General features: G+C 41.9%; 1 protein-coding gene across 1 annotated transcript in view; it reads right to left on the bottom strand.

Moving 5' to 3' along the window:
• The window catches only part of CDH23 (cadherin related 23), a 408,502-nt gene that overhangs the window by 142,596 nt on the left and 250,764 nt on the right, over nt 1-15,142 (bottom strand). Inside the window, exons 16-22 of the mRNA XM_090058715.1 lie at nt 12,633-12,740; nt 9,010-9,199; nt 7,222-7,367; nt 5,832-6,051; nt 4,698-4,850; nt 1,622-1,735; nt 2-150 (exon numbers count right to left, since the gene is read on the bottom strand). Of these exons, the coding sequence (XP_089914841.1) occupies nt 2-150; nt 1,622-1,735; nt 4,698-4,850; nt 5,832-6,051; nt 7,222-7,367; nt 9,010-9,199; nt 12,633-12,740 (1,080 nt within the window). The remainder of the gene's footprint in view (nt 1; nt 151-1,621; nt 1,736-4,697; nt 4,851-5,831; nt 6,052-7,221; nt 7,368-9,009; nt 9,200-12,632; nt 12,741-15,142) is intronic.

Here is a 15,142-nt window from a genome sequence, read left to right on the forward strand (position 1 = left end):
CCTGAACTATACTGCTGGATTCTGGGATGTCCTCAGGTACGCTTCCCTCATAACTGCTCTGAAGGAAGATAGGCCGGTTGTCATTGACATCTAGCACAGTGACGTACACGGTGGCTGTCCCAGTCCGCCTGTTCCCTGCAGGGCCATTATCTGTAAAAAAAAATTTAAAAATGGAATGATTTGCCTCACCTTCTTAAACACAGGAAGTGTATAGTTCTCTTGCTGGTCACAGACAATCTCTTCAGTATTACTATGCTACTAAATTAAGAACTGTCCAATTATGCCAAGAGGTTGGTCATCAGTGAAAGGTCTCCTAAGTGAGACTAATACTCCCTTTCTACTGGGAACCAGTGTATGACATCAGAAATATAAACATAGCAATCACATGCATTGAACCATTAACTCATTGCCAATTACTGAGAAACTAGTAAAAGTTAAGAGGCCTAGAAAATGACCTTCACATCCTGTATCCTGTTTCTCCTCAGCATTAATGAAATTTTAAAACCCATGGGAGAACAGTGTTTACACAATACCCTGCTCTGATAAAGCATGAGTGCATATAGGGTCATAGGATCCTATCTATAGGATCAATGACATAGAAGTAGCAAAAAATGCAGTTTGGTTTTAAGTTTCCAAGGGTTACCAAGAGTAATGAAAAACAAGAATTTAACATGTTTTTAACGACATACCTTGACACAAGCCAAATGCTAAGGTATCAAAGTTGGAGGCTATGGGACCTGCCAACTTGGAAAACACAAGAATTTGGATAATTATTTGATGATCTGAGCTGATCCTTTATGTTTTTAGATATGCTCACCAACTTTCCCACTCACCAATCGGTAATACAAGAGACAACCTAACTGTGCAAGGGGTTCTTCAGCAATTGAAAAGATAGAATTCTCCTCTGCTTTGCTAAGTAGAAAGAGGCCAAAGTCTTTACCAGAGAGATCTTATTATCCTCATCTCTAAATACCAGGAAACCACTGGTAACTTGATTATATTATCCTGGTGCATCTACCACCTGGTTTTCACCTGCATTCCCTCAACAGCGGATTCTGCATTCCATGGGAATTTCCTTTACCATTTAATTTCTTCTTTCATAAAATGTCCTGGAAACTAACACAGCACTGTAGCCCTGTGGTGATTGTGGCCAGAATGTTTCTGGCATTTAGTTCCTTTAATCATGCCAGCTGGCTCCACAGTGTTAATTGGCAGGGGCTGGCCTGACATTTTGAGGCTGACTTTGTGGCACCATAATTCCACAGTGTAATATTACTATTGCAACAGAATATACTGTAACTAAAGACTAAATCCCCTTCTTACCCCGAGGAGGAGGTTTTCCTTCAGGTCACGGTGGAGCAGTGTAGGAAACACCAGGACGCAACCAACACAGATAATTAACTTATTTGGCAACCATTAAAACCAGCTGCCGCCATGTACAGGTCAAGATATAAATCCTATTATTATATTAAAACAAATCTCACAAACTGGATTGGCATGATGCTTTGTAGACCTTTCTATCTTTGCATCTGTAAGGCAACATGACTTGTTGCAACCTAACCCAACTGCTCGAACAGCAAAAAGCAAACATGCACAAAAAGTAAAGGGGCGAAACACTTACCTATGGCCTCCAGGATCAAGGTATAGGATGCCACAGTCTCTCTGTCAAGATTCACTACTGTTCTGACCACTCCATCTCTGAAGCCAACACTGAATTTGCCATCCTGGTTTCCACCTGCAGGAGAAGAGAACAAAACAATTTTAAAGGTGGAAAGAACAAAGGGACAAACAAAGTTAAAATAAACCAACCAGTGGAAATCTATCCAATGTACTTTGTTAGGAAAACACCAACACTGATCCAAAGTGATGCTTCCTACGTACAGAGAACACCACAGTGGGTAGCTGCTTTGTCTCTTAAGCAATGACGAGAAATGGCTTAGTCTCACAGGGTAACTATAGACATGCTCTGACACATTCTAATTCAAACACATCAGATAGCACTCAATTAGCATACCTCACTATCATATATATTAAGCATCTCACATTTCAGAATGGAAGTGGGGGTACTTTAATTAAAACTTGCTGAATGAACTTTAGTTAAAGTGCACCTGTGGCCATTTTGAAATGTAAGATGCTTAATACATGTGACAGTGAGGCATTTTAGTTAGAGTGGCTCTGTGGGAACTGCTCTAGTTAAACCCCACCACCCCACCCCCAAGCACATCTATAGGCACCTGTAGTCATTACTTAATCAATGGTGTCATCTGGTATGGCACATCAGATGAAGCAATGCAATCTCCAGGATATAGGACAAGATAGCACAGCCAAATTTTTTCATCTGTATGAAATATCCTATGGTTCTCCTAACCCTTAGGGCTACTTGATATGATTCAATTAGTCCAGTCCCTCACATGACCTTGCAGTGACCAGCAAGGCTTGCATAACCCTTTCTGACCTAAGCAACAAAACAACGTTGCCATGCTATGTTCTAGCCAGCACAACCCTGTGCTGCATGACCTGGTCTGTGACCAAACTGGGTACACCAAAACAATCTGCCCATGCTTGAAAAGAGGTTTTGTTTTCCATGGTCATGAATAAACAAACCAACAACATGCCCTCTTCTCTCCTTTGCTCCAAAGATTACACAAGACCTTTAACTGGATAGATAACAGCCTTTTACAAGTTACAGGAAATGCTGTGTTAAGTAAAAGACAAATGGGCAGTTTTCTAATTGCTTTCAGGGAAAAGTAGATCATTTTACGTAACAACTTTCATGGGACCCAGGGAGAAACAGTTATTTTCTTACTTCAGGAGACAGGCTGTGGGACAAACACCATGTAGCCACAGTGAGAAAAGCAACTCCAAAGTAACAGTAACAGTTTCTTGGTTTTGCACCTATCTCATATTACATGCACTCACTTTGCAAGTGAGTTCCCACCACTGCCACCTATCAGCACATCCAGAAAACTCAGTCTGGTATCTGAAGAGCAAACTGTTTGGGGTTGCTTTGCCTTTTCTTTACTTTCTGCAGCTAGAATGTAGCTATTTTGAAATGATGCACAAGGGATTTGGGACTTCTTATTTCAAAGCTAAAAGTGGGGTCATGCTGGTGATGGAATGGAAACTGAGTGGCTAAATGAAGTGTGAATGCACTGAGATGTGGGCATGGTCTTACAGTCATTATTACACAACACTATCCTACACCTATAGGCACAAATCAGATGAAGCAATGCAACCTCCAGGTCACAGGAGAAGAAAGCACTGCCAATCCTATGACCAGGACTCCCAACCTGGCTTGCTCTCCTGTTGTCTTATTGACTCTGCAGTGGCAACAGAAATTAAAGCATGCTTATATCAGTAATGTGGGCAGATAGGACCTGAGAGCACATGGATTGGGGGTTTTTATTTCATGTTGTTTAAGATGTAAACACTGTATAGCATATTGTTTAAGGAGGTGCTATGTTTATAGAGACATGCTTTCAGCCACAGATTTACTTTGAAAACACAATGCTACATCCTTTTGTCTTCTTGTTTTGCTGATACTGAAAGGAAGGATGTGACAGAAGCGTTTTGCCTCCTATCTCAGTCATAACCATCTGAGTGAGAATCAAACTGTATAAGAAGAATGTAAAGAGAAGAATGTACTGCATTTCTCTATCAACTACAGGTTGCAAATACTTGCAGCTAAAGCTAACAGGTATGGTATTTGGGGTACCATACTGACTTCCATACAGCAGAGGGCAATACTGCATAACTTTTGGAACGGCCGGGAAAGAAAGGGCAGTTGCACACAGCATCACTCTAAAGCTTTTCAGCAACACAAACTGCAAGCTCTCAGAACACCACAGCAATACCCACAGACAGCAGCACCACCCCAAAACCTACAGGCACCCAGACAACACTGCCCTGGGTACAGAGAAATGCACCACCATTTCTCTTACATTCTCTTACTGAGCACACCCCCGTACATTCACTCTCCCTTTAGCTTCTCAGTTTATATTCTATCATGCATACAACTGACCCCACTTCAAGGGAAGGATCTGAAATTAGAAGTCACAAATGTCTTTTGTTTCATTCCTGGACATTACTGAAAATTGCATTCAACTGCAGCTTGTATTCCTACCTCAGCCAACTGTGTCTGGTCAGTGCTAGGAATACTTGGAGTTGAAAATGAAGTATACTTGAAAGACAGAATGGAAAGGGATCTGAGCCTAACAGTTACGTCAGCAGCATTCCCAGAGCCAGGAACAGGCACATTTTCTATCATGTTTGCGTAGTGGCACATTTTCTATCATGTTTGCGTAGTGGCAGACACTTCACCTGATTTTGCTAAGACCAGAAACAGTTCCTGCTTCAAATGCTAATGCCCATGTTACACAGACACACACAGCTGATGTCTCTTTCAGGTTGATGAAGCATAGATAATTCTCAGCGTCAAACAGCCCAAAACAGTTTTCCTATCATTTGCAAAGCATCGTAGGAAAACATATGCAAATCCCCATGCAAATCAGTCTTGCAAAGCAACAACAGGATGAAAAGCCCCTTTGGCTGTCTGATTTGCATATTTTTACCCACACTGCTTTGCATCAGAACTTTAGAACATCTCTAGGATTGATCAGTGTTCTCCACTGCACTTGAATGACTGGTATAGCTAAGATACATCTGACATGAGAAGAAGCCTTAGAAAAGCTTTATACCAGTGATGAAGTAACTGAGCTCAGCATTCAGCCCCACATCAGCATCTGTGCAGTTCAGTCGGACCACCTTGAAATCACGGGGTACATCTTCAGGCAGGGAAACATTGTAGACAGCTGGGAAGAAGGTGGGGTTCTCATCATTCACATCCAGAACTGAAAGAGAGAACAGATGGCCAAGCATGCCCTTGAACTATGTACCCTGGCTTCTTTGCTAGACTGAAAAGGTGATTTGCTAACTCATGGGTTCTTCAGAATGGGTTCTTTGCAGATCGTTGTTTGGAACTTTCCATTGCTTATAATTCCCACTGGCTATGACCCTGGGAATGCAGGAAAATAAGCCCCACTAATTCAGTGCTCCTACCCGCACCAGAGGCTGGCTTGAAGCAAACTAGGTGGCTTGAAGCAAACCTGACTGAGTGCTCCAGGGCCACATTCAGACTCTCTGTCAGGAGACCCTAAGAGTGGCAATGGGAAGCACTTGGATTGCTTCAGAGAGACCTAATCTGAATACTTGTCAGATTTAGTGCATCCAGAAGCAAGTGACTAGGACTTATTTTGCTTGCAGTGCACAAGGGGTAAGGAGGGAAGCCATATAGACATGGTCAGGAAAACCATCCCTGGCTTGAAAAGTTTTCTTGGATCATAAACTCTAAGAGTTCACAATTTGAGCAGATTCTCAGGAACAAAATATACAGAAGCAGACTCCCTTCCTCCTCCTGCAAGAGAATGTGGAGCTTAAGTGTAGAAAGAGTTATCTCTTGGTACATAGCAGAGAGTTCTCAGTAGCTAGAGGTAGAGGCACATTTCCTTCCAAAAACAAAGCTGAGCATTATTTCTTTTCCAATGTTTATGTTTATATGAGGTTCTAATGGCACGTGAAACACAAATATAATCATACCAATTAAAACACAGGTTTAACAAATAAAAATGTTCAGCACTGAGAACCTAATTCTTAAGCAATGCACAAACCTATGTCGAGACAGTAGTATGACAACTCCCATTGTACCACATGACCATGGTGCTTCCAGGACACAGTATATAAAAACATGTCCTTTCTCACCAGCCAAGTAGAGGCAAGAACTCTAATGGTTCGAGCGACTGTAACAGCACAGGGGCCCCCAGCAGTATAATCACCTCGGACAGTCAGGGTGCTGGTGGAGCTTTTGGATGGTACTCCTGCATCGCTTGCCACCACCCTGAGGTAATACTCAGATATCCTTTCCCTGTCCAACTCTACAGCGGAGGTGATGAGCCCACTGGTGCTGTTGATGACGAAGTCCATTCGGGGCATTCCCACCTGCATGCGGTAGGTCACCTGCCCATTCAGACCCTCATCAAGGTCGATAGCTACCACCTAGTAAAATGGAGAAGAGAGGATGAGAAAAGGGAAAAACTTCACTTCTTGTAACAGAACCTTGAACATAGTCCCTTGATGGGGATAATGGAGCAGTAGATAAACTTCAGACATACCTAGAAAAATACGCCATTTTCCACAGACTGTGTTAAACACAAATGGTACTTAAAATATCACTTCTGCGGCACAGAGAGAGTATGGTGTGATGATGTAGGCTGCTTTTGAAATATACTTTGTACTTAGAAATCTGATGCTACACAGATGGAAACAAGGCTTCTGTCTTGGCACATCCCAAGATGGGAATACTACTCGCTGGCACTCACGGGCCATATCTGCAATGCAAGCATTACTGTGTTTAAGTGAGCTCCTTGCCAAACCAGAAGCAGAACAGCCACGTTCTCATGGCACCATGGGCCTGCTAACTGGCACAGAGATGGGCTAACTCTCACTCAGCAGTGCTAAGCAGCCCCATCTAAAGTGCACATGGACATAACTACATTGCTTCCAGTTTTAGAAGCAACCTGCCTGGAACAGTACAGGGTGCTTTGCAAACACTGCTCTGAATCATGGTAGGTTTACCATGCCGGCATGGCCACAGAGTGCTTTGCAAACCTTCTGTAACTAATTATCAGAGTCTTCTGAGATGTAGGTTAATACTGTGGAAAGAGAGGCAGAGAGAAGACAAGTGCCACATCTAAAACAATGAGTCAGTGGCACAGCCACAACTAGAACCAAGGAGTTAGTAATTTTCAGGTTTTTGCTTAAGCCTTAGTCTAGGACATACTATATTTCTGTCTCTATGAAAAATGGACCATGAGAACTGGCTTAGACATGAAATGGTGATTATGAAAAGCATGAACTTTTAATATCTCCAGAACAACAGATTAAGTGGCTCTACTGACCTTTGGTTAGATCCCCAACATCCTGTCTTAGAATCATGGGAACAGGGAAAGCTGATGCTCTTAAACAGTACCATATCCTACCCTGGCTATACATGATGATAGCTGATAATTGTCAGTATTACAGGGGAGAATGCTTAATTCATGGAAGGCCCTCAGCAAAAGCAGCAGTAATAATAACGCTAATTACATCCACAGCACTGAAGCATTGTTACACATGTTAAGCAGTTAATACAAATTTAGAGAGAAGCAATGGGAAGAATAGATTTACCTGGAAGACAGATGAGCTTGCTGGAAGGCCTTCAAGGACCTCTGCAATGAAAGGCAAGTTCTGGAAAGTGGGGTCATTATCATTGAGATCCAGCAAGTTCACAAATACCGTGGCACTACTGGTAGCCCGTAATGGCGGTCTTCCACCTGCAGAGTCCAGGAAAGACACAGCTTCATTTACAAGGAAGGTTAATGCCCAAAATTCCTTCTCTCTCAAAACAAACCCTTAGTAGGACAAGGTCCTGGTTCTTTCTGTAACGAGGGTAATGTCAGATGATTCCCCTTAGGCTGGATGTACCAGAGATATTAATCCAACTAAAACTGGCACTTCAGAGGCCAAGTCTCCATGCTGCATACTAATGTCAGAGCCAGTAAATAGTTGGGAACAGACAACACGATAACAATATGTACATGCCTGTAAAGCAAGACAAGATCTATGTTCTTGCAGGACTCCAGTCATTCTGTGTAGGTAAAAATGTGTCATTGTGTAGTTTACTCTCTGCTGTGGTAATGGAAATACACAAGGGGGCAGAAGTAAGGTTGTGCATACAACCTTTTTTTGTCACTTTCCCATTTTTTAGTATATAGCTATACAGTAAGAATGCTCTTTTCATTACTATTATTATTAGAAAATAGGATTTCTTAAAATACTGTGTCCAGAGGAAAAAAAAGACATTTCTATGACTTCAACGGCCCTTTTTTCCGAAATAACAAAACTGTTTCCCTAGATCCCATTGGAATGCCCTATCCTATACAGTGTGACAAATCCTGCAGGAGAACCCTCCTTGCTCCCTGCAGACCTTAAGAGAACAGATTCCTGTGCCTGAGACATAGTACAAATCTGGTAAAGAGCTTAGGAGTGGGACTTTTCTCCTGCATAATATAACTGTGCCTCCTCTCAGATATTCCATAGCAGAAGATCCTGCCTTTCGCCAACCTCTGACAATCCATAGAGAAAGACTTTTCTGATCTCTGTCTCTTATGAATGTGAGAATGTCTGCATACTCTGTAAGCCCTGCCTTGCCATGAATCCTAGAAAGTACATAAGTTGCAGTAAACTCTCCTAATGATTCCCTAAAATCCACATGGTAGTACAAAACTAAGTAAACCACATATGTCTCTGTGAGCTGCATACACTACAAACCAAGTGAGAAAACCCTTGCAAAACATACTGTGCATGCACAAAGTGCCACCTGGTTGTGTCTCAGTAAAAGCAAACCTGATTTTCACTGCAATATACACAAGCTCTTCTCCTCTGTAAAGTAGACACTTCCAGGCCAAATTTCACCTTTCTAAATTCTTTCTCTGGGCTGTTAAATGAAGTAATAAGATTATTTTTTCAATAAAGCAAATGTTTTTGTCCTATCTTTTTTTTCTCAAAAAGAGGCTGACATGTTTTTGTTCAAAATAAAAGCAAACAACACCCCAAACCCAATTCACCTCTAGGCTGAAGCCAGACAGGGAACATTTTAGCATGGTATGTGGGAACAACAGGCAAATGAAAATCGGGGGTTAGAATACAAATGCTTATGTAACCTTAACCATGGTGTCTGCTACAAGCCCTGCTGTATCAAAAAAGTAAGCAACATGATAGTTTAAGGGATTTCTATTGTTCCAGCCCAGTGATTCTCATTCAGTTTGACATCAGAAGGTGCAAAAAAAGAAAGAAAAAGAGATGTGGAAAAAGCTAGATTCTATCTCTGAAGCAACAGGACAGAAAAAAATGGCTAAGGGACAGAGGAGGCAAGAGGGGAAGCATTAAGGAAGGAAGAACTGAGGTGAAGCATACAGTCTGTGACGGACACCACAATCTTCCTCATCAGCTCAGCTTCTTGGGGATTTGGGTTCTCTCTGTCCAGCACAACGCCTGTGGTCCGGATCTTCCCTGTGGTGCTGTTGATACTGTAGAATTTATTTGGTGGCCTGATGCTGTACAGGAGGGTGCCATTTTCAGCCAGGTCAGGATCAAAAGCCACCACCTGTAGAAACCAAATATAAAATGCCAGTTTGCTAAACCAGGAGAGTACATCAGTATGGCTGACTCTGACCACAGATAAGGAACTGAAAAGTAAATTAAATTGATTTGGATTAGGGGAGTGCTGTTGATGGAAGATAAGCATCTGTCTTGATGTATATCTTAGGGCAATGGTACTCAAACTTTTGGCCCTGTGGGCTGGATGATATGTGGGGTCAGTCCCTGGAATAGACCAGTGTACAAGGTCAGGAAGCAGGGTCAGACCCTGGATGCAGTCCAGCCTGCTGGCCTGGCTATGCATGTTGGCCTGACACCATGTGCAACTTGCTCTCATATGCTGGATCTGGCCACTTGCCAGCTTGACTCCACATGCTGACCCGACCCCCAAACCAGATCCTGCCATACACCGACATGATCCAAAGCAGGGGGCCATCCAGCCCATGAAGCTCCACATTGATCTAGAAATTTGGCAGCAGCAAATTTTCAGACCTGTGGGGAGATTCACGGGCTGGATGACATGACTCTGCAGGCCAGATCTGGCTTGAGAGCACCCATGCCTTAGAAGATTGGATGTACATTTAAATGCTATATTTGTTATTTGATAAGTCTGATTTATAATAAATAAACTTAGGGAAAAAAACCTAAAGCAAACCAAAAGGGAGGGTAAAAAGTCTTCATAAGTTTTTTATTACAATTGAAGAACTTGTGTTGACTCATGGGAAACTTTTAAACGCATTCTCTTTAGGTATCATTTTCCTGCATTACACATTTTCTGTTTTGTTTTTCTCCCCCTGGGATTTTTAATTATGAGGGCTATTTACATAAAAATAAGATATTTATGACTTGGGACTTCAGCAGCTCCTGCTGCTTGTCCCTTACCTAAATTTGTATTATGTTGGTGACATAATAATTATTTTCCCAGCAACTAATTGTGATGTCAAATGCAAGATGACTTCAAGTGGGGAGTAAGCAGCAGGAGCAGAGCATGCTGAATAAAATAAAGCTGGTATTGCATGCAAAACATCGCTACAAATTTAAAAATTGGAGGAGAAATACAGAACATCTGTATCGCACCTTTCATCCACAGATCTCAACATATTCTACTGAGACTAATCAACATTCACAATAGCCGTGTGAAGTAGTTAAGGATTATTTGATCACCATTTAAGTGCAGCCTCTCTCTAGGGTGGAAGGCAGTTGCTGTCTAACTGGGCACAACAACACTGTACAACACTTTAGCAGATGAAGTAAAGAATATAGCATCCAGTGGAACTCCAGGGGGAATTCAGGCAGTCAAAATTACTCACTTTGGAATAGGGCATAGAGAGAGCAGGATTAATTTACATGGGAGCTTTAATTGCCACAGGTGAGAAGGGCCATGGTCTCTCATTCCTTCTCTGCTGATGCAGGAGGAGCCAAAGAATATGTGTCCAAATAAACAGGGCACTTGGAGAGCAATGCCTGCTCTCCCTATGGGGAAGGGACATCAACAGGCCCGTGAGGTATCTCAGAGTTAATTTCTGCATGGTGGACTCAGAATGGCATCCATTCCTGTTCCCTCTTTTCCCCAGAGATTAATGTTTCATTACAGGAGGGATTTTTTTTCAGTCTTTCCCGTTTGATGATTTTGTAGATTCTCCTCGCTTTTCCCTCATTTATTTTCTGTTTCACGCCCGTCATTTTTCTCCCGGCGTGATGGAGAATAATTCTCTCTCTCCCTCTCTTTTATTTTGCTGAAGGGATTTGAAAGGCTTTAAATCAATGCCTTTCAGAGAGGTCCTTGAAGGAGGTCGCAGGCGAGGCTAGGAAAGCAGAAACGAGCCAAAAACATGACTTTAAAGAAAAACAAAACACACACACACACACACACACACACACACACACACACACACACACACAACACAAAATCAGGGTGGAAAGCATGGATGCAATTCATGTACTATGTCTCAATATGGACTTTCATGCCTTGCTAATCAAATCAGGGCCCACATGCACAGTGGAGAACATGAAGTTCAAGTCCAGGGCTGGAAAATGAACAAACCCCAGTCTCAGGCTGCAGAAAGCCTACAGTGCTTGCAAAGGAACTGCAAGGATTGCTGTTGTCTCAGGACCTTAAGTGCAAACCTACAGAGGCTTATACACATGCTTAACCTTATGCACTGAAAGTACTTCTATTAACTTCAGTGGGACTACTGTATGTACATGGAGTTCAGAATGAGTACAAGTCTTCACAGATTTCAGGTCTTAGATAGTTAAACAAGTACTTAATAAAGGAAACAAGTACATGTGGAAATGTGTGTGCACTAGATCCTCAGTAGTGAAAATCTGTGATGTTGTTACCAAGATATATAATATTTAAGGATTTGGCCCTCAAAATTGAAAACTGCTGTTGATAGAAGTATCTGCCAAAAGAATAGTGCCTCCATAATCTTAAGTGGTGGCACTATTCTAAACAAGAACTGCCATTTCACTAGCACTTCCCAGTGTGACAGCTAATCAGTTGATCAGTCTCCAGCCTTGCAATAGACCATGACTGCGAGGCCCACTGTCTTCTCACTGAAGTCAAAATAGTTGGAATAAAGGAACTCCTACTTAGCAGATACATTAGCAATGTGCCTTGAAAATTTCACAGCTGCTGCAAAGTAAATGCTAATATTGATTAGAAAATAGTGTAAAACAATGGTAGAAATTTAAACCATTATTCAATTAACAAGAAAATCTCTTAATAAACAAGAGCATTTACCATAAAGCAGCCTGGAAAGCCTGCAGCCTTGCTCAGGAATTCATCTGCTAAGCAACAGTGCCTTTGTCACAAACTTACCCAACAGACATGCAAGATGGTGTCTGTCTCACGTATTATGTTTAACAACCAATTAATTTTATTGGTGATTTACATATACTTGTAACTAGATGATATGATTATTTTGTTTTATAAACTGAATTGCAGTTTTCCTTTTAACAAAGTCTTGTTAACTCAATGACTCTAGGCACCAAGATTTCCTGCTTATATCCTGTTTTCTGGGTATGTGGGCACCACTGGATTAAAGGCATAGACTTCTTAGAACAACTGATCTCTGCACTGTGCAAAACCCATGAAAGCCAAGAAAATGAATTTGGCAGAGTGTGCAAGTCTTTGCTTGAGAGGGAGCCAGAGCTGAAAGTGTGGAGGGGATGGGGTGCTGTAGGTCAGGTAGATGTATTTACAGATATGCTGAGGGACTAAGGACTAGTATTAGCAGAAGGTTTTGTAGGTCAAGGTTGAGTTACACTGGTAGTGTTGCTGGCAGAAGCACTTATTGGATATGTTTGCATTTTGGCATCACCTCCTTATTTTATACAAGCTAAAAGTCAGTCTGGAGAGTAAAAAGATCGAACTGGCTTCTTAGTGGTCCAGAGTTAACAGGCTGCGTTACTGTGATTGTAATTGCTGTGCATACCGTTGTGACATCCGAGTCTGGAGGGGTCATCTCCACCAGGTTAATGTAGTATGGCGCATCCCTCCACACAGGATAGTTATCATTAATGTCCAGCAACGTGATGTTCACCTGCAAAATCACAAGAGTGAACAGGAGCTTTCATACCCAGTAACAAGTACAGCACTAGCATATCTGTAAACCTGGAAGAGTGCTTCTGGCTATTAATGTCAGAAAGACTCTGATTCACAATGTCCAATGCTAGTCCCTTCATCTTTTTCCCTGAAGCCAGTGCCAACAATGGAATCCTTCTTAGACAGATGGCTGCCCTAGGAGGTGGCTCAGCAATGCTTTCTTTGGAAATCCATTTAATTTTTTATGCTAAATGAGAAGGTGATTCTCACCATGAAAGCTCTCAGTAGCACTGTGATGAGCATCATGGGAGTAGCTCTCCTTTCTATAAATACCTTGCCTAGAGCCAGGTGACTAAATCATAGCACATAAGCAAATTTGAGCAATTTTGCCTTTTCTCCAGTTTTTTTCATTTCATGCTGATTATTTTAACTCCAAATCTTGGCACTGTGAAGAGCACTCAATGTCTGACATCTATGCTCTGCTGCTTCCTCTTGAACAGACAGATATACTGCATGGTACAGCTTCTGTTTCTTCACTGGACAAGCATAACACTTGCATGTCCTGGTTTATAGTGGGAATATTCATTATGAACTCAAAATGGATTATTATTCTTAACCTACCTAGGAAGCTCCCAACATGCCCTAGCCACATCCTATCAGTGCACCTGATTTAAGGGTGGTGCCTTCTGCTGCTGCCAGTATGCTTGAGAGTGGCAAAGGGGGATGCCCTCAATGAGGCTTCACTACCTCACTTCTAGGTTTGGAGCATGTAGAACTGAAGAGGGTTTGTGGGGCCATGCTTGTGCATGGTACTCCAGGAGCTCTGAGGAACCAACACAAACACACCCTTTGTCCAAACAGGAAAAAGTTTCAGGCTCCCCCTTCTATCCACACACAAGAGGAAGGTCCTTATGATTACCTGGCTGGGAACTCACACCCTACCATATTCATGGAAAAGGGCCCTAAGAGACACAGGCAAAAAAAAAATTGATTAAAAACTCAAAAACAACTATTTTTACACAACCTTTTTGACACTTTCTCCAGCTTGGGAGTCCATATACTCACTGCTGTGGGACATGGAACCAAACAAATCCTGCTCCTCTTGCATAGATGGTTCTGTTCCAGTCCCTAGTATTACTTAAACCAGTAAGGTAAGCATATGGGAGTCCTAAACTGGAGCAGCATTAGGTCATTGCAAACAGTTTAACTGCATGGGTCCTGAGGCTGGCCAAAGGCCCCATTGCAATATTGTTAAGAGCCAAAATTTAACTTCTGCACAAAGTCCCCCAAAAGATAAATCTTGCCACTGCCTTTGAGGGAGATCAAAAGGAGACTGCTGATTTCCTAAGGGAAGTAGTGGAATATGCACTATTCAGGATTGGTGGCAGCTCTAACTAGGAATCCAATGATTACTGCAAATGTCCTATTAAATCACTGCATGAAAGTAAGCTAGCCCATTTAAAACAAGTTTTGGCAAAACAAGGAGCATTCAACATTCCTATGATTCCTATCAGAAGGCTTGTCTGCATTAGACAAAGAAGCTCCATTTTTAACCTCAGGATAACTAATGTGCATCTGCTATCCTGAGGTTAGACACAGTGAAGACAATGACTTAAGTTTTACTGCAAGGTAAATTCTGTGAGGTAACAGTATAAAGCTAATCTCACAGAGTAAAATCACAGTGCCTGGTCTTCATGGCCTTTTTACCTCAGGCAAGCTCACATGTTAGTCACCCTGAGGAATAAAAAAAAAAATAAAGAAGATGGCTACATTATCAACAATGACAAGCCTAGAAACACTGTAAGATGGAGTTCAAGCAGACTCCTTGATTTATTACTGTTCTTCGTAAATTATTTACAGGGTTTGATATTCCTGTGTGTTTAGTACCCCTAGGACAACTGCTTTTTGTCCAGGGTACTAAATATATTTTTGAAAAGTTATCTGGCCAGCAGGGAACCTAAATCTATCATTACAGCAGGATGCATGGAAGGGGCTGCCCAGAGAAAGAATGTTACAAAATGGAGAGAAAAGCAAAGAGCAAGACTATTAAGGGAAAGCAGCAAGAAGAGAATGAAAGATGGATTGGGAAGGGGTAAGAAAATGATGGATAGTGAAGGCAGAGTTGGGAACAAAAGGAAAGCAGAAATGGGTACTGAATACACAGTAAAGGGGGTGGTATGGTGAGTGTTAACTATGTTTTCCAACATGGGGAAACAGCTGAAGATTGGAGGTAGATGCACAGAAACCAGATGGCTTATGGAATTGGTAGTCAGATACAGAGTTTTTTAACAAGATTACCGCCCAAGTAATCAAGACAAATTAGTGCTTTTCTTGGACTTCTCTGGAAAAGTCTCACAGCTCTGCTGCCTTGTCAGAAAAGAGAAGTGGTGGCAGAATGCT

Source organism: Crocodylus siamensis, chromosome 7 (genome assembly GCF_052110815.1).
Source record: "Crocodylus siamensis isolate JL-2025a chromosome 7, ASM5211081v1, whole genome shotgun sequence".
Taxonomy (NCBI): Eukaryota; Metazoa; Chordata; order Crocodylia; family Crocodylidae; genus Crocodylus; species Crocodylus siamensis.